Below are 21,017 nucleotides of genomic sequence, written 5' to 3' on the forward strand. Positions count from 1 at the left end.
CCTTCAGGGTGGTTCTTGGGCCACGGAGTTTGCCATCCCCTGCTTGAAGGACCAGCGTTTATTTTTCCTCCAGACAGAGAGATGGCCTTGGAAGAGTGAGCTGAGCATGAGCCTTCGTGGTCTCAGGAAGCCCCTCAGGGTTCTGAGAGCAAGGGGAGACCCAGTAGGGGGTCCAAGTGCACTGGCAGACATCTGTGCTTGCAAGAAGGCAGGGCAGGGCAGGCTACCCAGCGGGGCTGACTTTTTTGCCTCTTGGGAGGACAAACAGCCTGATTTTTTCCTTGAATCTTGTAAAATGTATGCGGTCTTTGCTCATTTGAGAAGAAAATTAATACTATGTTTTTAACCGCAGGTAATAAAAGGTTTAACGTATTTAAGAGAAAAACATAAGATAATGCACAGAGGTAAGATCCTATAGTTGCTTCATCCTTGCCTTTTCCCCCCCATCCCTATATAGAAAGGTATATTTGGAATACTAAGAATTGCTCATTGTTCCTTTGACTGCGCAGATTGGCTGTACGGTTCACGTTCCTGTTGGTTTTCAGAGAATTAAACACGTTGAGCAAGTGCTCTGTTTGAAATCCTTCAGTCCTGCCCTGAAATATATTTCGAAAGCTGGTTTAAGTCAGTTCAGGGATGGGCAGATACAGGCCGCAAGTCTATGCATACTTTCCTGGGAGAAAGCCCCATTGATTTTAATGGGATTTCTGAGTAGACATGCATAGGACTACCTTACCTTGTACCTGCATTGCCCTTACTTTGGTGCTGGAAAGTTGGTTAGGATTGAGCCCTCAGAAGAGTAATATGAAGATAAAATAGGAGGAATGTCCATGGGCACCACCTTGAGCTCTTTGGAGAAAGGATGGGTGCAATAAATGTATAATATGAAGCTTGCTTGTGAGTTTCTGAGGGGGGCCTGGCTGACCACTGCTGGGCACAGGAAGCCTGACAGCCCCTTCATGTCTGACCCGTCAGGGCTGCTCTTTTCATTAGAACCATGAAACACATTCTGATGTTTGAGGTGCATGTCATGCTGTTCACTGGGTCAGAGGAGAAAGTGAGGGGGGGCGTTGTTGTTTAGAAACGGCTTTGCTCATGTCCAGCTTTTTTTTAATTAGAAAAAGAGCACTGACAGTTTCAAATTCAATTTTATTTTTTTAAAAATCAATTTCCACTTCCAAACGCAGCGTGAAGTTTGGACGCCTGTGGCAGGTCACCAACGTGGGCTGCTGCTGCCCCTCGTAAAGCAATGGCAGTGCAGGTTTGCATCACAGTGTGGTGCCTCCATGGCTAACCTGGAGCACAGTTTGCAACCCCTGAGAGGTTGTCTCTAAAAGGCATCTTCCCTGCCAGCCATTATTGGGCGTTGCAGCTCAATAAGAGTGGAGAGAGGAGAGAGTTCAAACGAGTGGCATAAAGAAGCTAAGAAACGTTCATCTGATGTGAAACAGTTAATTGGGTGCTGTGAACTAGTCTACTTAAGGATCGACATCACACTATCCCTGTGCTTTACAGGGTAGAGAGGCCCAGTTTTGCCCCATGGAGCTTACAGTCTAAAACTGTACACAGGGGGACGAGGAGGGGAAGGCAACAGAGGTGGCACAGATATGCTTGACTGAGTGAGACCTTCCAAACGGTTCCCCCAGAGATGATTTCAGCTGATTCGGACTGCGAGGCCACCAGCTGCTTTGTTTTGCTTCACTTTCATCTGTGCACTCAGCTTGCCTGCATTTCTCTTACTCTCCAGTTGCACTATTCTCCCTCTTCCTGCCCTTCCCAAGGACTATACAGAAGAGACGCTCAGTATATTCTGCCCCGAAAGGAACCCAGATTCTAAAACTGGAATATGTGGCTTTGTGTCAGTTACCACTTTGTTGTGGTGGCTGAGTTACGAGCTCTGAAAACACTACCCCAAACATAAAAGTTTGTACCAAATGGCAGTGGGCCCAGGCCTCCCCAAGCCATTCAGACAAGTCTAGTAGCTTTATCCTGAGTCAGATCACAGGTTCATCTGGCTCCCAGCTATCTACTCTAATGGGCAGCTGCTGTCCAGGGTCTCAGGCAGAGAGAGAGAGAGAGAGCCCTTCCCCAGCCTTGCTGTCTCAAATCCTTCGAACTGAGATGCTGGAAATGAATGTGGGACCATCTGGATGCAAAAGCTGGGTTCTGTCACAGAGCTCTGGGCCTGCCCTCATCCATGGTTTTCTCCCACTTATGATGCTAATGGAAAATGCTCAGTCTTGTAACAATTCTCACACAACAACAATTGTGTGAAGCTAGGCAAATCTGCTTTGCCATTCGCATTCCTAAAGATGATGATGTAAGTTTGAGCAGGAAAAGGGTCAGACGTGCCCCTAAGGGTGGCCACTGAGCAGGACCAGCTGGGAACTGAATGCAGAACACTAAAGTGCAGTGGAACATCCACAGATCCTGATCTTGGCAGCTGTTATCCCAGAAGCGAATATATGATTTGCCTTTTCCAAGCAGGTACACAAATGAAAACGAGATGGTGAAGTTGTTGCATGCATTGACTTTCTCATCCTCAAAAGACAGGTGTGACTGAGGGGTGGACATCCTGGTTCCTTGAGTACCATGAATGCGCTGGGTCGCATTTCGGGTCTAGGTGCTGGCAAGGGAAAGGCGAGCTCTGCCAGGCTGTATTCATGTAATTGACGCCACTTACCTTGGTTTTCAGCCGGCTTGCTCTGCAGCAATAAAACACAGGGAAGTCATGACAGCCGGCCAAGGGGAGAGCAGAGAGGCAGTTGCTAAATATTGCATGCAAAGAGGGGAGGGCTGGTGTTCAGGCAGAGGTGCGATGGCCAAGATTTCCAACTTGCTGTTTCAGAGGGTTTCAGATCAAACTGGCCTGGTATCTTGTTGGGCACCTACCCCATTGCCCCACCCGAGTTGTGGTGCAGTATTCATAAATCTGCACACAGCACTTTTCATAGGATGAGATGATCGACCTGCCCCAAGGGGCTTTTGATCTAGAAACTGTTTTCAGAGTTGCAGCAGAGGTAGGGAAGGAAAATGGAAGGCAGCAGGGAAAGGGTGTCTGTTCATTTCATTTTCATGCTCTTTGCTTAGTTGCAGGAGGGGGTGGGGAAGGTCCCAGCAAGTTCAGACCCTGGCAGCATCTCTAGGCAGGGCTAGGAAAGACTCTTGCCTGAGACCATGGATAGCCCCTGCCAGTCGGCAAACCCCGCACTGAGCTCGATGGATTCCTCACAAGGTGTCCTTCCTGTGGGGCTCTGCACTTCTCCCCCAGAAGGACAAAAGTAGGGGGGGGAGCTTGGTTTGAAAGCAATATCCTGGAGTCTTCTGGCCTGTTGTACACGGCAGTGTCAGCACCAGAAAAAAAAAAATTGGGGCCTCCCCCAATAGAACATTTTTTAATGCAATAGGCATTTTGTGGGTGGATCAGGGAACTGGCCCAACATCTTAGATTTCTGAAGGAGAAAGAATGGTGCATTTCACGCTGAATCTCCCACCCAGTACACCTCTTACCCTGAAGTCCAATATCAAGTCCTCTTGATATCAAGTCCTCTTGATATTGGTGGAGTGAACTGCTGAGTGAACATGCTTGGACTGCAGCCTGTTTTAATTTATGAGTCCTGACTCAGGAGTGTGGGGGGTGGATGGGTAAGGCATGCGCCTCTCCTGAGCCTGACCATCCAGGCCAGGATTGTCATTGCCTGTGGCTCTGCAGGGCTCTGGCAGAGAGGGGTTTCCTTGAGTTGAACCTGGGAGCTTCTGCATGCAAAGAAAAGGCCACTGAGCAGTGGCCCCCATCCCCGCAAAGGATGAACCACTTGCCTGGGCAGATGTTTCTCTGTATTTTAAAAGTGGAGGTAGGGAAGGGACTGCAGACTCCTTGTTCTCCCTGCTCAGCATCCGAAAGTGGAAATCGCAGGCGGCTGCTCCTCTCGCTTCCTTGAATGCCCCCCCACTTTCCGAAGCTCTTCCCCTCCCCCCCAACTTACTGGGAGAATTGATTGCAGACAAGGCTGCCTACTTAATAAGGCTTAATGCATTGCTAATGACTGGATAAGTGCTCTGTTCTAGAGAGTGGCGTCCTACGCCTACAGCAGCAGAGATGAAAAGAAGTGCTCTTGGTGCTCCAGCGATTGCAAACAGGCAGTTTTCAGTTGCCTAGTTACTAGCGGCCTTCAGTTGAGGAAGCAGGGCTGCCTATATAAGCATCCAATTGCTGGTTCAATCAAGTCCCCTTTTTCTCCAATGAACCTTGACTTTTGTTATTCCTAAAAGACTTGGTGGGCACCTTCCGTCCACCTGGCCCGCTGGAAAATTCCAGGGGATCTCAGTCGACTGAAGAGGTCCAGTTGAGGGTGGACTTCAAGAGCGACCACGTTTTCCACACATTTGCCTAAAGCAGGTTGGTCTCCAGAACACATTTCTTGGTGAGTCTCTCCAGACCACCTAGTTTCAGCTGATTGTACCAGGAATCAATGGCCGTAAATGTGATCACTTCTTTGAGGCAAACATTCACTGTCTGTGTTGAATTGGTCCTCTCCGGAAAGGCTTTGTTTGCCCTCGTTATGGATGCTCCTTTGGAAGAGGGGAGTGGGCTCATTGCTTCTAACAGTTTCATATAATTATGAAAGGAGAAATCTGGGCAAGGCCTGTGAGCTTGGAACACCTTTCTAATTATTTTGTCTGGGGTTTCCAGATGAAAATGTTGTTGTGAGGGATATTCTGCAGTGACAACAGGGCCCACGAGAGGGGGGGGTAAAGTGGGTAATTTGTACTCAGGCCCAGGATCAAAAAGGGGGCCTAGGAGCTAAAGGAGGGTGCCAAAAAATTTCCTGGGAACTTACCTTTTCCATTCTCACACAGACCTGCTTCCCACATGGGATGCTGGGGGCTGCTGCAAAGCAAAAGCACCAGGCTGAAGAGTGCGTACATGACACTCCTTTACACAGTGTCAAATCTGGGAGGAAATTGGCCTACTACAGTAGCTGTTGGGCTTGTGGATCCACTTACCATGGAGGAATGTGTAGGAGCTCAGGGACGCATCTGCAGGACTACAGCTGCAGAAGTACATGTTGGTCCAAACAGGACAGTTTCCATTCTAGTTAAGCCTAAATACAATGATGCTCATTTTCTGCAATGATTTTCTAGATTTAAAAGATTTTAGAGAGACTTAAGAGTGTGTTCTGTATTACTATATCTAGCTACTGATGCTGCACAGGTGGGTAGACCTGGGCTCTGGATCAGGAGGCCTGGTAGACCTGGGCTCCCAAGGCTTTTCTGGCTGTTATCACCATCCCCTGCCTTGTTTTGCCCCCTCCCTGCCAATCCCTGTCACCACCCTCTACCCCTCCTCCCCTTGGGAGGGAACCCAAAAGAAACTTTGTACCCCCTGATAAAATTCCTCTGAGGCCCTGAGTCATGGTGTTTGTCCCATGGAATGAACTTGAAAGAGAAAAGGAGAGCAAACAAAACAGAAGGATCAAGAAAGAAATGCTTTTTGGGGTTTCCAGACCACAATCCAAAAATACCTGAATAATTCCCAACATTTTGCCCCAAATGTTGTGGCTTTCTCAAGGGAAGATCAGACTACCCTATCCCAAAACTCAGAACATAATATGTTGGGATAGCATAGTCAGATGTTCTCCTGAGAAAGCCACACACGGTTGGGGCAAAATGTTGGGAATTATTCAGATTTTTTTGGATTGTGGCCTGGGAACCCCAAAATGCATTTCTTTCCTGATGACAATTCTGGCTACAGAAGCCTCAGTTCGTACATTAAAATGGAAAGAGTATTTTTTGTAACTTCATAGTATGAGAATTTTTTTTTTTCTCATTCTTCATAGTGAGCATCAAAGATGGAAAAGCAGAGCAGGAATGCCTAAAATACTACCTAACCTATAGAGAGATATTTACTGATTCATTGCTTTTCCTAGATGTTAAACCATCCAACATTTTGGTAAACTCTAGAGGGGAGATCAAGCTTTGTGACTTCGGTGTCAGTGGACAACTGATAGATTCAATGGCAAACTCCTTTGTGGGTACCAGGTCCTACATGTCTGTAAGTACCACAAAATAAACCCCTGGATTTATACCCTTTTGTTAGTGTAGTTTGCACATGACAAAATGCCTATACAAAGACCAGTTCCATGAAGTATTTCTATGTGAGTGCATCTTTGTGCTGATTCTTTCATGAGTGGCAGCTTCACACTTGTGTGTTTTGCTGTGTACAGGTGCAACAAAATAACATGTGTGTGTCCATGACTATCTGTGTGTGGATTGCCCCCACCGAAAAGGCCCTCTATACTTGCATACTCCTGTCTGTTCTCCTGCAAAGAAGGGATGGAAACCGGAATTATGAAAGCTGAACTGGACAAGTGGAATTGTCCTCACTAGTGGCGTAGCTAGAGGGGGTGCCAAGCACTAAGTTCTGCAGGCACGTGAACGCGCCATGCAAATGGTCCTTTCCCCCTCCTCTTCAGAGCCAGGTGTTCTGCCTCCATTTTGCTCCCAACGCCAAGGAATGGCTCCAAAGGGGAAGAGGAGGGACCACTTGTACAGTGTGTTCAGGCACCTCCAAAACTTAGTGCTTGGCACCCCCTCTAGCTGCACCACTGGTCCTCACTCTCCCCGTGTTATGGCTGAACAGGAGTTTCCTTTTCATGTTACAGTACAGTGTTCCACTGCCTCTGTTTTTAGACGCACGTTTTGGTTTGGTTTGTGATTTCATGCACTTAGCCGGAAAGACTGCAAGGGACTCACTATTCAGTACAGTCGGACATCTGGAGCATGGGGCTGTCGCTGGTAGAAATGGCTATTGGCAGATACCCAATCCCCCCGCCAGATTCGAAGGAGCTGGAACTCATGTTTGGGTGCCCCATAGGGGGTGACTCTCCCATCTCTGAGACGTCACCCCGGCAAAGAACACCTGGTCGGCCAATGAGCGGTAAGATAACCCAGGGGCTGTGCAATTTCTGGGCTGGGGTTGGAAATGCCCGGGCGGTAAGATGTCTTTTCTTAAACTAACCTGCCTTGGCGTATGCAAGCTTTTTAGTTTAACCGAACGCTTTATTGTCCAGAATGGAAAAGTAGCAGAATCTCTGGTATAGCTGTACAGAAAAACCTAGGTTGTAAGCAACAAAGCATGTATAATTATGACAGCATATCATCAGCAGAAAGAAGTGGGGTTGCTTATAACCTGGCTGGCTCGCTTTCTACCTAAGATTCTGCTTTCAGTCGTGATCTTCCACATTGTTCATCCACCCCCATGAGGACCATGTTATGTACACACCCTTTTAGAGAAGATTCTGCACTCCTCTTAGATCAGAATAGGATTTTAAATGGTAGCCACCTGTCTGAACAAGACTTGAGAGCACCTTTGGGAAAACGTGTTCTTCTGAATGGTTCAGCAGAAATTTTACCATAATGAATCTCCCTAATCTGGTAGCCAAAAAAAACAAAAAAAAACTGCACAAGCCCCCCGCCCCGCCCCGAGAGCTGCATTCCAGGCCTCAGGCTTGCTTATGCCTGGAGTCTCTCAGACTGATCAGAACTCCCAACCTGCCTTCAGCCATATTCCTTGGTTCATGCATGCAGGGTTCCCATTCTCAAAGCATGGCTAAGGCCCCCTCAATGAGATCTCCTAGGGCGAGAACCGGGCTCGTGTCCAATCACTTCTGGAACAGCCAGGGTGAATTTTGCATGACATTGTTGGATGTCATTTTTTTTTAATTCCCAGCTGCTTCTGCAGAAGTGTTTTGCTGAATATTGAGAGAACCTCTTTCCTGACCACTTCCTTTTTCACAAGCACTTCATGCTGAGATGACAATGTTTTACTCACCATTTTGCCTTGCTTTGCATTCCATTGTTTTGTAACTAATTGCAAAACTTCAGTGATTGTGTCATAAACATCTCTTAAGCAATTGCCCACTGAACTGAATGCAAGTGCTTTGGAACCACCATTAAGAGATGGGGCTGATAAGACTTACTGAGGCGTTACTGATGGCGTCACTAGGGGTTTGTGTCACCCGGTGCAAGAGGACAGTGCGTCATCCCCATGATGGACCTTCTCCCATGCAGCGGGCGGGGCAATGTCCCGGCCAGTGGGCAAGGTGATGTGCCATCACTCCACCCCCACTGGTTTTTTGGCTACATCTTTTGATAGAATAGAAATATTTCAATGTGGTTTCTTTCATTGCATTCTGCATGAAGTTATACATTGAATGATATACAACATTATGGTATTGTTCAGAAATATAAGATTTTAAAAGTGGTGTCACCCCCTGTGCGCATCACCCAGTGCGGCCTGCATCCCTGCACCCCCGTAACAATGCCACTGGGCATTACAAGCAGTAGTGAGCTGTCTTGTTAATGTCCTGCCTCTCCTGTGACCTTTCAGCCTATGGCTCAGACAGCAGACCACCAATGGCCATCTTTGAGCTCCTAGACTACATCGTCAACGAGGTACGTGAGCTGGCTTCTTTCCTTGTGTTTTGCACTATGGCGTCTGTGAACTTTGCAGACAGAAAGCTTAACCTTCATGGGGAATAAAAACTGGATTCAGATATTACCTGGCCCCTGGGCAGGGTCCTTCAGGAGTTAAGTGTGCAAAAGTAATTTGCTGCATCCTGTTGATAGTCAAGGATAGGGGCAAAAAAGCTGTGCCAAATCAGAGAAGTGTGTCCCATTCAAATCCTCTTTTAATATCCTGATGACCCCAGCCCAGTTGAGCCCCTCTCCCAGACACTCTGGCCTTCTGGAGAATTATTTCCAGTCCAAAATTGTCCAATTCAAGTCCAGTTGGTTCAACTAGGTGTAAGGGCTCCAGAAGTCTGGCTAACCTGATCTTTCTTGTCCGGTGATGGTAGCCTCCCACTCTCCACTGGAAGGAAGTTGGGACATTCCCAGCTCTTAGAGATCCACTTTGGACCACGCATAGTTCTGACCCAGTGCTCCTGGAACTCTCATTCTGCCCAGGGGAATTGCAACAGAGCACACACTCTCTTTCTCCAGTGTTGTGGTTTAGAGATCAGTCCATAGGCTGGGTGTAAGCAGAAGGCAGGTTGCCATCAATGGATAGGCCTCTGGGTGATTTGCGGAAGATTGCCAAGGATTTCTGACTCCCAAGATTTGAACAATGGCAAGGAAAAACCCCACTCCTCTGCCCTGGCTGGCCTTGTGCCAATTGCTGATCTCAGCCTCCATGTCCCCCCCTTGTGAAACAGGGGCACGAGTTGGTTGCTTTGGATCAGATACCTTTGGAGAGGTTTGTGTTTACATCTCTGACCTCTGGCCGTTACAGAGTTGATCTGCACTTGCATATGGAAGTCATCCCAGCATATGGCCCCTGGGGTGCAGTAGAGGTAATTGACTGTGCCCCCACCCACCTGAGCCAGTGTTTAGCACCTGACTCCAGCAATCTTTGGCATCTGCAGCATGTGTGCCAAAAACAGTTGTCATGGCAACAGTACATCTATACTTCCAGTCTCAAAATGCTGGTTGACTGGAAAATATTTAAAGTCTCGGCAGTGAGCACATAGTAATTCCACAGACGGTAATGACAGTGGGTCTACTCGTGAAGGTGATGCAAGGAGTAGAGATACATGTGGGGAACTGGCAACAACCTGGGCTTCCCACAAAGGCCTCATCCTGCCCGATGCGCATGCGTGATACTCCTGGTTGAATCCCGCTATCTGCTTGCAGTTAGTTCTGTGGCCTGAATGTACCTGTTGAATATGGGAAGGTTCTTCTTTGGGCAGGTGGGCTGGTTTTCCTTTCCATCCCTTTCCACTCTTGGAGGGATCGTCCCGTTCATTGTCAAGGAAGAGCAACCTTGGGAAATGCTTTGGAATGCAAAGCAAGCAAAGTTTAGAACAAAACAGCTCAGCAGCCAGAGCCTGTGTGAATGTAGGTGCCCTCTACCAAAAACAGCCACAGTGTGCCACAGAAAGCCCACCCTGACTTGCACTGCGCTTGTGCATTTGTGTGCCTAACCTGAACAGCAAATATTGGAAGCCTCCTGAGATCAGTGGTTGTGCCACTGTCCCATTTGCCTTGTCTTTCAGCCCCCACCAAAGCTTCCCAGTGGAGTCTTCAGTCCAGAATTCCAGGACTTTGTGAACAAATGGTGAGTCCAGTTCCTCATTGTTGATTATGCACACTGTCACTCTCCCTGGCTCTAGGCAAGTGGCAGACCCTGATGGCGGTTGGCTATTGCTTTGTTATTTTACACTAATTTTTACATTATTTGTGGAAAAGTAGGATAAAGTAGAAAAACATGTTCAGATGATGTTTTGCTTTTGTCTTCATAAAGGGCTTTTGAATGCACTTGGGGTTTGCAGGGTGTTTTTTAAGCGTCCCTAAGATCCTGAAAAGCGTTTTCAGATGGGGAGGGTCAAGACACTTTCCTGCATGACATGAGATGCCTGATCTTGTCTGATCTTGGAAGCTAAGCAGGGTCAGGCCTGGTTAGTACTTGGATGGGAGACCGCCTGGGAATACCGGGGGCTGTAGGCTTATACCATAGTCTTTCGAGACTGAAGGTTGTCAACCATGAAAATTTCCAAGGGCCTCCTGCTTCCCCCTGCATTGTGCCCTGGGTCAGAACTATTGGGAAGTTCTCCTGCACAAGCTCCATTGGAAACAAGCATGAATTGCTGCAGGAGCTGCACTGTTGGGGGAAGGCAGGCCTTGGGGAGCTGCAACGGGCCGTGGCCGTGTGCTGCCTTTGCCCCTCGTTCTCCTGTAACTTTTGTGACACCCTTTGAGAGAATTGAAATAGCAACAAAGCACTTGGTGCTCTCTCTTCTTTACTCAGCTTGATCAAGAACCCAGCAGAGAGGGCAGACCTCAAGCAGCTCATGGTGAGTGGAAGCGCCTTTCTGTAACTTGCAAGCATGCTGAGGCTTTTGGGGATCCCTCTCGCCACCTCCCACTCTCTAGCTTATTGGAAACCATCAAGTGAAATCTGAAGTTGGCTCAAACAAGGTTGTGATAAAGAGGACCACCAGGCCTGAACATGTGGCAGGGGGATTATACTGCCTTGGAGACTGCAAAGTCAAGGGGCAGGATAAGATGTTTAGAAGTAAACTTTGGCTGGTCCCCTGGGCAGTCCCTGCATAATTTCTTAATTCCCTTTTCTTGCCTTGGAGCTCCCCACAATGGTTCCTGCTCCTGTTGTCCTGGGAAGCAGCAATACCAGCCATATGCCTAGGTAGAGAATTCTGCTGATCACTGCCCCCCCCCCTTTCCCTGTGGAGTGTAAAGGCTGGGAGCTATTGCTATCATCAGTTCAGAGCAAGCAGGAATGCTTGGTGAATGGGGAAGAGCACCACCTGCCCTCTGGTACCCCCCCCTTTGCTGCCACCCCCTTTTAGGAAGTGGAGCTGGGAGCTACATAATACCATGACTGGGTACCCTATAAAATTTCATCATTGCACCTATAAATGGTGGTATTGTGGATCACCATGAGGCCCACAGTGATGGGAAAGCAGTAATGATTTTCCATTTTCCTTCCTGCAGGTGCACACATTCATTAAGAGATCAGAGGCTGAGGAAGTGGATTTCGCAGGTTGGTTGTGTTCGACCATCGGCCTGAACCAGCCCAGCACCCCGACCCATGCTGGAGGAGTGTGAGTAGGAGTTCCCAAGTGCAGCTGCTCTACAAAAGTGAGGCTCATTTCGGAACCCCACCCAAGACCCTGGAAGTGAACTGGAGTGGCACTTGGTGGATTCAGCCCCAAAGAACCTCCTGTCCCCACTCGTGAAGGCAATGCTATTTTGGTCTCATTTCCTCACAGCTTCTGTTTATGGAGAAATGTGTATTTCCCTCCTCCCCGTCTGAAGAATTTTTCTCTTTAGCATGTGCCAAAAATTTTTTCCATGTCAACCTTTTTTTTCTTTTTGTGGTTCTAAAATTAACAGCTGTTGTGTTTTGATTACTTGTTAACTGACCAAAAATGTGATGCTTTAAGTTAGTGACCTGCCGATTCAGAGTGAATGTTGGATCTCCTTCCACCTTGGGGAATTCTGCTGGAGCTACTGCCTTCCTGTCCCTGCTAGGTTGTTTTTGACCCTCTGACTTTTGTAACTTGGTGGTGCTTTCAACTCTTGCTTAGCCAGCCTCCTGGGGAAAACAAACAGTTAGGGACACCCTGAACAAGCCTCAATCAGGCATGGATTTGCTGCTGCAAAACTCAGAGCAATTTTGCTCTTTTGGATTGTACAACACCTGGAAAATGAGAGCCAAGTCCCCTTCCTGCACTGCCCAATTCTCTCCCACCCCACTCCATCAACATTCAGAAATCTGTTGACATGTTTCCTATTTATTTTTAAATGCACTGTTGATTGCTTTGGGATAGCTTAGCAGTGGTCCATCTCCCTTCCCTTCTAGTTAATTTGCTACTTTGAGAATGGGGAGTGGGAGAGCTCTCCTCATACAGAATCAAGTGGTTGTTTTTTTTCCAAAAATGCACCAGGATCGCTTCCTTTCTAGATCAGCTGAAGTTTGACATGACAAAACCAGGCATCTGTTGTGTTTGAAAACCATTTTATTCTTTCAGATGTTGAGCAATTTCATCTTACACTAATAAATATATTATGCTGTTACATCAGGGAATGAATTTATTTAAAAACACACATACACCCCCCCCCCCAAATGTGAGCCAATGCTGTTGGCTGGTTGGTGCCAAAAAAGATCTAAGGCCTTCCGGCTACCAGAGTCTGCCTCCACTCCTCCACCCTCCCTCCTCAGCTCAATGGACTTAGTTGGAGGCATGTGCTGCCCTCACCTCAGGTCAGCCACAGATAAAATGATGCTGCTCTTCAGGCTCCCATACATCTAGGTGAGGATCAGTCCCATCTTCCTCCATATGGGCTCAACTCATGCCTGAGCAGGGGTTTTGCTGTATGCAACCTGGAACGTGGCAACTCTGAGCCTCCACAACTCATGTTTCATACTTCGGAGAGCCACAGGGTTCAAGCTGCTTTCTTAGGGTGACAGGCCCTCTCTGGCCCTAAACACAATTCTTACTTTTGCTGGCAGGTGGGAAGAGTAAGGAAAACCAGTGAGGATGCAGAAGAAGAACAGCCAGGGCCATAACAGACATGCTCCCTTCAGCCAGAGGAAACAGGAATGTTGCAAAGGGATGTGGGAAGGAATAGCACTTTCCTCCTTGTTGAGAGAACAGAGCAAGGAAGGGCTGAGCAGGAGAGGTCTTCCTTTAGCATGCTAGAGGCATGTACCCTGATCCCTACCATGTGACTCGTTTGCAGCAGGACAACGTCCAAATAAGGGGTATATAGGGTAGAATGCCCAGACACTCCCCAGAAGAGTGCAAGAGGTTCTCTCCAACTAAGCTTGTGCTAGTTCCTTCATTACAGCCCATAGTTTGGCACCCACATTCACAGCAAGAAACCCCTAATTTTTGGAAGGTCAAAAGTCTCCTCTTAAATTTCATATTCAGCCAAGTTGGAGAGATAAACGCAAGGTCCATCTCTGATTTGCTGTCAGGACCAATGTTCTATTTGCCCCTTCTTGCAGGGAGAAAAAATTCAGATGGTTTCCCCTTGATACTTGTAGATAATCTATAAAATGTTCAAGGTTTCATACTACAAGCAAAAGATGGTTCAAATTTAGATGTCCTATACAGAAACAAGAGCTGTTGTATTAGTGCCACAGCACCCAAAACTCATTTTCTTTTTAGATTTTGCACAGTGTAGCCTGATGAGGTTCACAAGGATCATCAGCTTACAACCAGTGATTTTCCAACCATTTTCACTAGTAGTAGAATATGCCTTCATGGGCAGGTTATTGCTTTGGGAGTTGCAAGTTGCTTCTCCCAAATGCTACTTGGCTCATATATAGTTTTTTTGTAGTTGCTTAAAAAGAATCATGCTACATAGTTATGCACCAACTTTTTGCATCCTCCCAGCACCCTCACTCACACCCACAGTTTTTCACCACTGCTGGAAGCCTTCAGGAAGCTGAGTAGGATCCGTGAGCGTAGTCTGGTTTCTGTAGCACCAAGCAAAGTCTGGTGAACTAGGTGGATGGGGAGTTCCTGAGTCTAGGGGAGAAAGGCAGTCGGGCTTCTGTGTGCTCTGCTTTAGGAATCCGATTCCTCTTCTTCCTCCTCTTCCTCACTGACAGGCATTTGTAGCTGCAGCTTTGTTTGATTGATAGCTGCTTCATTGTCCATCTGTCCAAGAGTTCAGTAAAAACAATGTTAAAATTGGTTGTTTTCATAATAAGAAACTAACGAGATATCGCTCTGGAAGTCAGCAGCTCTGTTAATTTCTGCCCAACAGAAATGTGTACACCTGTGGACCGGGCAGAAATGGGTTAATCTACTGCAGCAAAAAACAGAGTCTAAATCAGGGGTGCTCACACTTTTTTGGCTGGAGAGCTACTTTGAAACCCAGCAAGGCCTGGAGATCTACCAGAGTTTTTTTACAATGTTCGCGCCATCATAACATATAACATTTATGTGTACAATGTATGTTGATGTACCTTGCATAACCGCATGAGCCAATATTGCACAACACAACATAATTATCTTTAAACATTTTTTGTAATTACTTGAGTTTACTTTGATGACTTGCACTGAAGTGAATCAGCCAAGGATGCATAGTCTGGACAGTAGCTGCTGACAGCCAGCCTCAAGCACACTTCCAAATGTTCATTAGTCATGGTGGACCGGTACTTGGACTTAATGATCTTCATGTAGGAAAAGGCTGACTCACATAAATAAGTGGAGCCCTTCCTGCCTCAGGTGCTCTTATATCCCTGAGGGCCCTATTGCCTTCAAGTGGCTGCAGCTGTGCAGCACACTCTGCTGGATGCCCATGCCTTACCCTTAAAGGGGCCACTGCTGACACCACATCTACCTCGATTCCAATACAAGTGGGGGGGGGAGCAGATCTCTATACAGACCAGTGCAAAAACAGGGGAAAGGTGTGGGGGAGGGAAGATCTCTATATAGACATCACAGCAAGACCAGTGCAAAACCCCTTGCACACAGAACCAACAGATGGAAGTTGGGGGGGGGCAGATCTCCATACATACCAGTGTAAAAACAGGGGAAAGATAAGTCAGCCCCAGTAGAGTCAACGGGGCTCACTCCCAGGGATGCGTGGACGGGAGAGAAGCCTGCCAGCAGCTCCTCTCCAGGTCTACTCACCAGTCACCCCCAGTAGAGTCAACGGGGCTCACTCCCAGGGATGTGTGGATGGGAGAGAAGCCTGCGATCGACTCATTGTGCCTTGCGATCGACCACGATCGACATATTGAGCACCCCTGGTTAAATCTATCCTGAACTTATGACAAGGGTGGTCTTTCAGTACCATCAGGGCCTGTTGCGTTTGCAGGGCCTCCCACCTACAGAACGTGCACACTTGTGCAGACATCCTCAACAGAATCACAGAACAGCCTGGCTGGATCTGAACTCAGCCCCCATAGTTGGCCATTCAGTTTCTGACAATGACATTCAAGCTCTCTTATCAGCTCTTATTTGGAATGCTTGAGACAAGTTAACTGGGGCTTCTGGTGGTTCCCCATCCAGGTACTGATAAAAAGCACCTGCACTGCCAGGTAGCACCAATAAGGCTAACAGCAGCAGTTCCTTCCAGGATATTCCATGGACTCAACTGCACTGTAACATTAGAGGGACTCTCTTGTGCTGGAGGAAGTAAGCGTTATGAAAGGGATTTGCTAGCAGAAGAGATCCTGAACATCTTCCTCAGCACTAGAGCAGAGAAAGGTGGCCTCTTTTTGAACCAACACATGAAAGCAGCCTTCCTGACAACAGAAAACAGATGGACCTTACATTTGGACTCTCCTCCGTTACAGCCGCCGAAGATACTGACACAGTTCCTTCCCTGGCGCTGATCATGGACTGGAGGGCCAACTCTTCCACCTATAAATGTTTTGCAAGAGTCAGTCACTAAAATAAACACTCCGCATTCTGCTCTCAATTCTGGTCACACTTTGTGTCCTTTTCCCCCCATGCATCCCATGAATTCCCAAGTCAGTCTCCCCTTTTCCCCACGAGGCAGCCAGAATCAGGAAACATTTGTGTATGGCAAGTCAATAGCCAGAATTCAGTGCCCCAAAAGGACAAGTTCTGGATGTTCACACTGTGACAAACGATGCAGCTCTCCCTGAATCATTCGATCACTTTAGAGAGAGGGTCTAAGATCTTGTCAGCATCGGCACAGGTAGTAATATTTTCCAGTTATGTCACCTCTTTGCAGTTAATTGCTGTCTCCTTCTTGGACAGGTGATGAACAGAACAAATGAATCACTGTTAGAGGAGAGACAATGGAGCCTGGACGGGGGGGGGGGGCAAGGAGGAACCCAGGTAGCTTGAAAAACAGAATATACTCAGTCCCATTCTAGGAAAAACCCATTAGGGAAAAACCCAAGGGGAGTTTTGTCTCTGCAAGCCTTACTGGAATTAACTGGAAAGAGGACACCATGCATTGCCCAGACAGTTGTAAGCTTGTGGCTAACAAAGGTTGGAACTCAAATGCTTTGGTCAGCTTTGTACTTTAACCGAAAAATGAGTCTAAAAAAACAAACTTGGTTCTGCACCAGATCACAAAGTCCATGCTTACAAGGCCCACTTCCAGCACTGCCTGGAGGTGCCCAAAAAGTGGCAAGTCAGCTTCCGAATAGCACCACACAGCCTGCACATGCCAGCAAGCTTAAGCTTTAATCCCTTCCGGAAAGCGCATTCCACGGCCATCTATTTATAATGCCGCCCTTTTTGGTGTGTGTGTGTCTGGCTCACTCTTCTCCTCTTCATGCCACAGTCTTAGCACCCTGCTGACAGCTGTGCTAATACTTGTGAAGCCTTGTAGCATTTATACGGAGGTTGCAAACGACAAGTTTGGTGCAAAACTATCCAGGCCCTTTTGTGGGTACAAGCTCCACCGGAGGAAGGAAGAGTTGCACAAATAATGGTCAGGGGAAACGCCTATTTCAGAATGCCCCAAAATAGTTTTCTCTCAGAGACTATGGGGCCAGTGGTGAGAAGGCTGTGAATCTCCCCAGGTGCTCAGATCTTTAGGGGAGGCTGTGCTCAAGTTTCCTCTACTTTCTGAAGTTGGGCAGATTGTTTTACAGTTGCCCCACTTACAGCATCTCCCTACTGAAGTTCCCTCTCTCTCATAAGAAGAGCCCTAGTGGATTAGGCCAAAGGCCCATCTAGTCCAACTTCCTACATTTCACAGTGGTCCACCAGATGCCTCAGGGAGTACACAAGACAACAAGATACTGTACCTGCATCCTATTGCCACTCCCTTGCACCTGGCCTCTTGGGGAGTGGGCAATTATATTTTTATCCCAGTCTAAGGATATCATACAGGATTATATTATATAATTACAATGTAATTCTATACATGTTATTACCGGTGTTTTAAAACATATTTATGATGCAATTCCAGTTTAGTCATCTCTTCATATTGAGATTAAGTCAATGTTGTCTTAGAAACCACCTTGAGGCACACAATGGAATTATAAAACAGGGGCACAGATCTTTTACACACACACAGTATATATCTTGCTATCTGGAGAAGAAAGGCAACTGGTCCTGGCCTAGACCAGTGGAAGCAGAAACCCTGGGCAGCCTAAGCAAAAATCAGACACTTGTGCCTCCCTTCTCAACCTGTTAAATGGAAATAACAGTGACACAAGGCAGTAAGTGCACACAGCAATGCATTAATGGACTACAGCTGGGCAAAAGCAGATTTACTATTACATGAATCTAGGAAACAAAAAGCCTCCAGTCAAGAACTGAGGAAAGGGGGGGGGTGGCAATGACACTTGATTCCTTTTGGCATATATCTGCATACCTTCATGCAAACAACTATCACATATAGTATCAGACTGGGTTGGGTCCTGCAGAAGAGCTGGGAAGAAAACTGCCTGAGTAGCCCTGCTGGACCAGACCAAAGTGGGTATATCTAATCCATCACCCCACTTTCTTCAGGGGCCAAGTGGTACTCAGCTGCTGCTGCTCCCCCAAGAACTGACATCAAGGAGTAAGTTCAGTGCTTCTGGGAATGGAGCACCCACTGAGCTTTGGCTAAAGGCCCAGGAGGCAGAGCCCTGCTGGATCAGGCTGCACACCTGACACTGCAGCTGTCAACCAGGAAAGTGCAAAGGGGGGCATGACTGTGAGAGCAGCTGATATTGAGAGGTGCAGATTCCCTACAGCAGGTTCTTCAACCTGTGGATTGGGACTCCAGTGGGTTGCAAAGCCTCATTCTGGGGGTCACGGCAACCTTCAGGGCCAGTGCAAGAGAGCTTGGATCCAATCCAGTAACAGTCCTACCTTGTCCAAACAGAGCTCTTGATGCAATTCTGCACAGCCTCTTGCCCTGCAGCTCCTAGGGCCAGCCCTACTCTGGTTGCTGCAGGGTTGTTGTGAAGACAAAAATGGGGAAGGTGGGGGTCCCAAGAGGGGGTGGGATCAGCAGTGGGTCCCCAGTCTCATTATTTACTTGGTTTTTTGGGTGGGGTTGGGACAAAAAAGGTTGCAGACCACTGCCCTACAGCTGCTATCCCAGCACCAGAGTCCAAAGGGGGTCAGCCAGAGCCAGCGGGAACCCGTTTCCCACTCCGGCCAAGGGCATCTCTGCGAAGACCGTGAGCAGGGCATGTGGGTCCCTCTGCCCCTCCCCCGGAGGCTCCAGGCACCTGACACTAGGCAGCGTCAGGTGCTCATCACACCAGGAAGACGCCCTCACAGGCTGTCACAGGACGGGGTTTCCTGATGCTCCCTCTGGTAGCATCTGCTGACATCAGGGACTGAGAGGTAGACTGCCCCTGGCCATGGAGGCTCCAGGCACCTGACCTCGGGCACCTCATGAGGACCACCAGGGTGAACCTGTCACATGACGTCACGCGACCCTGCTGCTCCTCTGGCAGTCCGTGCTGCCCTCAGGGGCCGAGAAGTAGACTGCCCCTGGCCATGGAGGCTCCATGCACCTGACTGGTCGTCGCCTCAGGAAGACCATCAGGGTGAACACGTCGCATGAAGTCACGCGACCCTGCTGCCCTCAGGGGCCGAGAGGTAGACTGCCCCTGGCCACGGAGGCTCCACTGCCGCCCTGCTCCCCAGGGTGAAGGGGCGGCGCGAGGCCGGGCGGTGGCCGACACGCGTCCCAGGCCGGGAGCACGTGTGAACGCGGCAGCGGCAGGCGCCCCTCCCGCCCCCCGGACCTTGAGGCGGTTGAGCTGGTCGTGCAGCGCTGCCTTGACCCGCAGCAGCGTCTCCTCTTCCTTGCGCAGCTCCTGCAGGCGGCTCAGCATCCTGCTCGCCCACCCGCCCCGCCTCCTCCGCGGGCCGCGCGCACAGTGATGACGTCACGGCCCGCGCCCAGCCCCGCACTCTGCGCGGGGCGGTGCTTCTCGCCGGAAGTGGGACGCGACCTCCGGCAGAAGGCGGGCCTTCGGGGTTTCCCAGGCGACGGAGGGACACGCCCATTTTGTCCCGCGGGTCGGGTAAGCCCGAGGCTGGGAGGCCGCGACTCCTCCCCGGCGGCGTAGCTGGAGGGGGCGGGGCGCTCAGGCTGGCGGGGAGGCTCAGCGGGGCGGGCAAGCGGCCCCTCCCTTCGGAGCCATTCCCGGCGGGGGAGCAAAACGGAGCGGTACGGCTGGGAATTGCTCTTAGGCAGGGACCGCTTGTCCGCCCCCCCTCCAGCTACGCCGCCCTGCTCGGGGGCCCTGCACTCCTCTCGGGGCAGGGGCCTGGCGCGCTCCAGAGACGCTCAGGGGCCCCTTCCTGCCCGCGCAAGACCTGAAGCGGCCCCGCATCCACTCAGAGCAGGGATGTCAGTCGTGGAGCCTTCTGGAGGACGGGAGGGACGCCATCCAGCAGGGAGTGACGTCATCAAACAGATGGCTGCAAGAAAGTGAAGTCATCGAGCAACTCATGCCAAGACAGACATCATTAGACAGGAAGTGACATCGTCAAGCAAATGGTGGCCAGAAACAAAACTTTGTTCTCACCCGAAAACTCAACTGAGAAGATGTAGCTCTTGCCTGAAGTCAAGAGCATCACACTGGAAGAGCCACTGACAGGCCCTTATGCTACACCCAGGGTAGTTCCAAGCTGCTCAGGGCAGGGGAGCAGAAAGGTGAATGCCAGAGAAGTCCCCCCTTTCATTTTGGCCCCCCAGAGGCACCTGCAAAACTTAGTGCTTTGCACCCCCTCATTGTGTTGGCAACCTTCAGTCTCAAAAGACTCTGGTATCGCACTTTGAAAGGTGGTTCTGGAACAGCGTCTAGTGTGGCTGAAAAGGCCAATTCGGGAGCAACAATCCCTACCTCACTGGGAGCAAGTGCAATCTGTCCCTGGTCTGTCTCCCTGGCTATGGGCCTTCCTTCTTTGCCTCAGTCTGTTGGCCAAGTGCCTCTTCAAACTGGGAGAAGCTATGCTGCACGGCCTGCCTCCAAGTGGGCCACTCAGAGGCCAAGGTTTCCCACCTGTTGAGGTCCACTCCTAAGGCCTTCAGCTCCCTCTTGCAGATGTCCTTTTATCGCAGCCACCAAATGGACCAAAAGGTTCTTCCTTCCACCTTTGGGGCAGCAATGAGTAGATTCTTACATTGCAGGGTTTGGGTGGGAGGCATCTCTGGAAGGCGAGTGCCCCACCTCCAGAGCAGTTATGCCACAGGGCAGAAACTGCAAGATCCCACTTCCAGGGCAGAAGCTTCAGGGCACCAGGCAAAAGCAGAAAGGCCATTTTTAGATGCCAAGCTATGTTTAAATCATGTTACGCACAGTAGGCAGCATAGAGAATGGATTTGTTTTGCAGGGGGAAGGTCACACCATTTTACACAAGACATTTGCTTCTGGTGGTTCCACTGTCCTTGTCATTTGCAATGTTGCCCTTTGTATTTAGATGTGCAACATACAAAGGGCCCAATCCTATCCAACTTCCCAGCACCAAAGCAACCACCATCAGGCCCCACGCATTTGTTCCCATACCCTGTGAAGGCCTCCACGATTGCTCCCC

General features: G+C 49.1%; 2 protein-coding genes across 3 annotated transcripts in view; one reads left to right on the forward strand and one right to left on the reverse strand.

The window, feature by feature from the left end:
- MAP2K1 (mitogen-activated protein kinase kinase 1) overlaps positions 1-12,600 on the forward strand; it is a 28,916-nt gene extending 16,316 nt beyond the window's left edge. For both annotated transcript variants that reach the window (XM_066636606.1, XM_066636607.1), the window contains exons 5-11: positions 353-404; positions 5,931-6,055; positions 6,733-6,940; positions 8,393-8,457; positions 10,059-10,120; positions 10,811-10,856; positions 11,515-12,600. In XM_066636606.1, coding sequence (XP_066492703.1) covers positions 353-404; positions 5,931-6,055; positions 6,733-6,940; positions 8,393-8,457; positions 10,059-10,120; positions 10,811-10,856; positions 11,515-11,628 — 672 coding nt within the window. In that variant the 3' untranslated portion in view covers positions 11,629-12,600. The remainder of the gene's footprint in view (positions 1-352; positions 405-5,930; positions 6,056-6,732; positions 6,941-8,392; positions 8,458-10,058; positions 10,121-10,810; positions 10,857-11,514) is intronic.
- On the reverse strand, positions 12,533-19,358 carry SNAPC5 (small nuclear RNA activating complex polypeptide 5). The gene is made up of 3 exons (XM_066636608.1): positions 19,220-19,358; positions 15,819-15,908; positions 12,533-14,192 (listed from the first exon to the last, which is right to left on the reverse strand). The coding sequence occupies exons 1-3, from the start codon at positions 19,307-19,309 to the stop codon at positions 14,100-14,102; spliced, it is 273 nt and encodes a 90-aa protein (XP_066492705.1). The 5' UTR covers positions 19,310-19,358; the 3' UTR covers positions 12,533-14,099.
- Between the last annotated feature and the right edge of the window lie 1,659 nt (positions 19,359-21,017).

The sequence above is a fragment of the Tiliqua scincoides genome, chromosome 8 (assembly GCF_035046505.1).
Source record: "Tiliqua scincoides isolate rTilSci1 chromosome 8, rTilSci1.hap2, whole genome shotgun sequence".
Lineage (NCBI taxonomy): Eukaryota > Metazoa > Chordata > Lepidosauria > Squamata > Scincidae > Tiliqua > Tiliqua scincoides.

Coding starts and splice junctions, on each gene's coding strand:
- SNAPC5 (XM_066636608.1), bottom strand. CDS start 19,309: ATGCTGAGCCGCCTGCAGGAGCTGCGCAAGGAAGAGGAGACGCTGCTG. Junction 15,909..19,219: donor ACCAGCTCAACCGCCTCAAG/GTCCGGGGGGCG, acceptor AAACATTTATAG/GTGGAAGAGTTGGCCCTCCA. Junction 14,193..15,818: donor TAACGGAGGAGAGTCCAAAT/GTAAGGTCCATC, acceptor ACTCTTGGACAG/ATGGACAATGAAGCAGCTAT.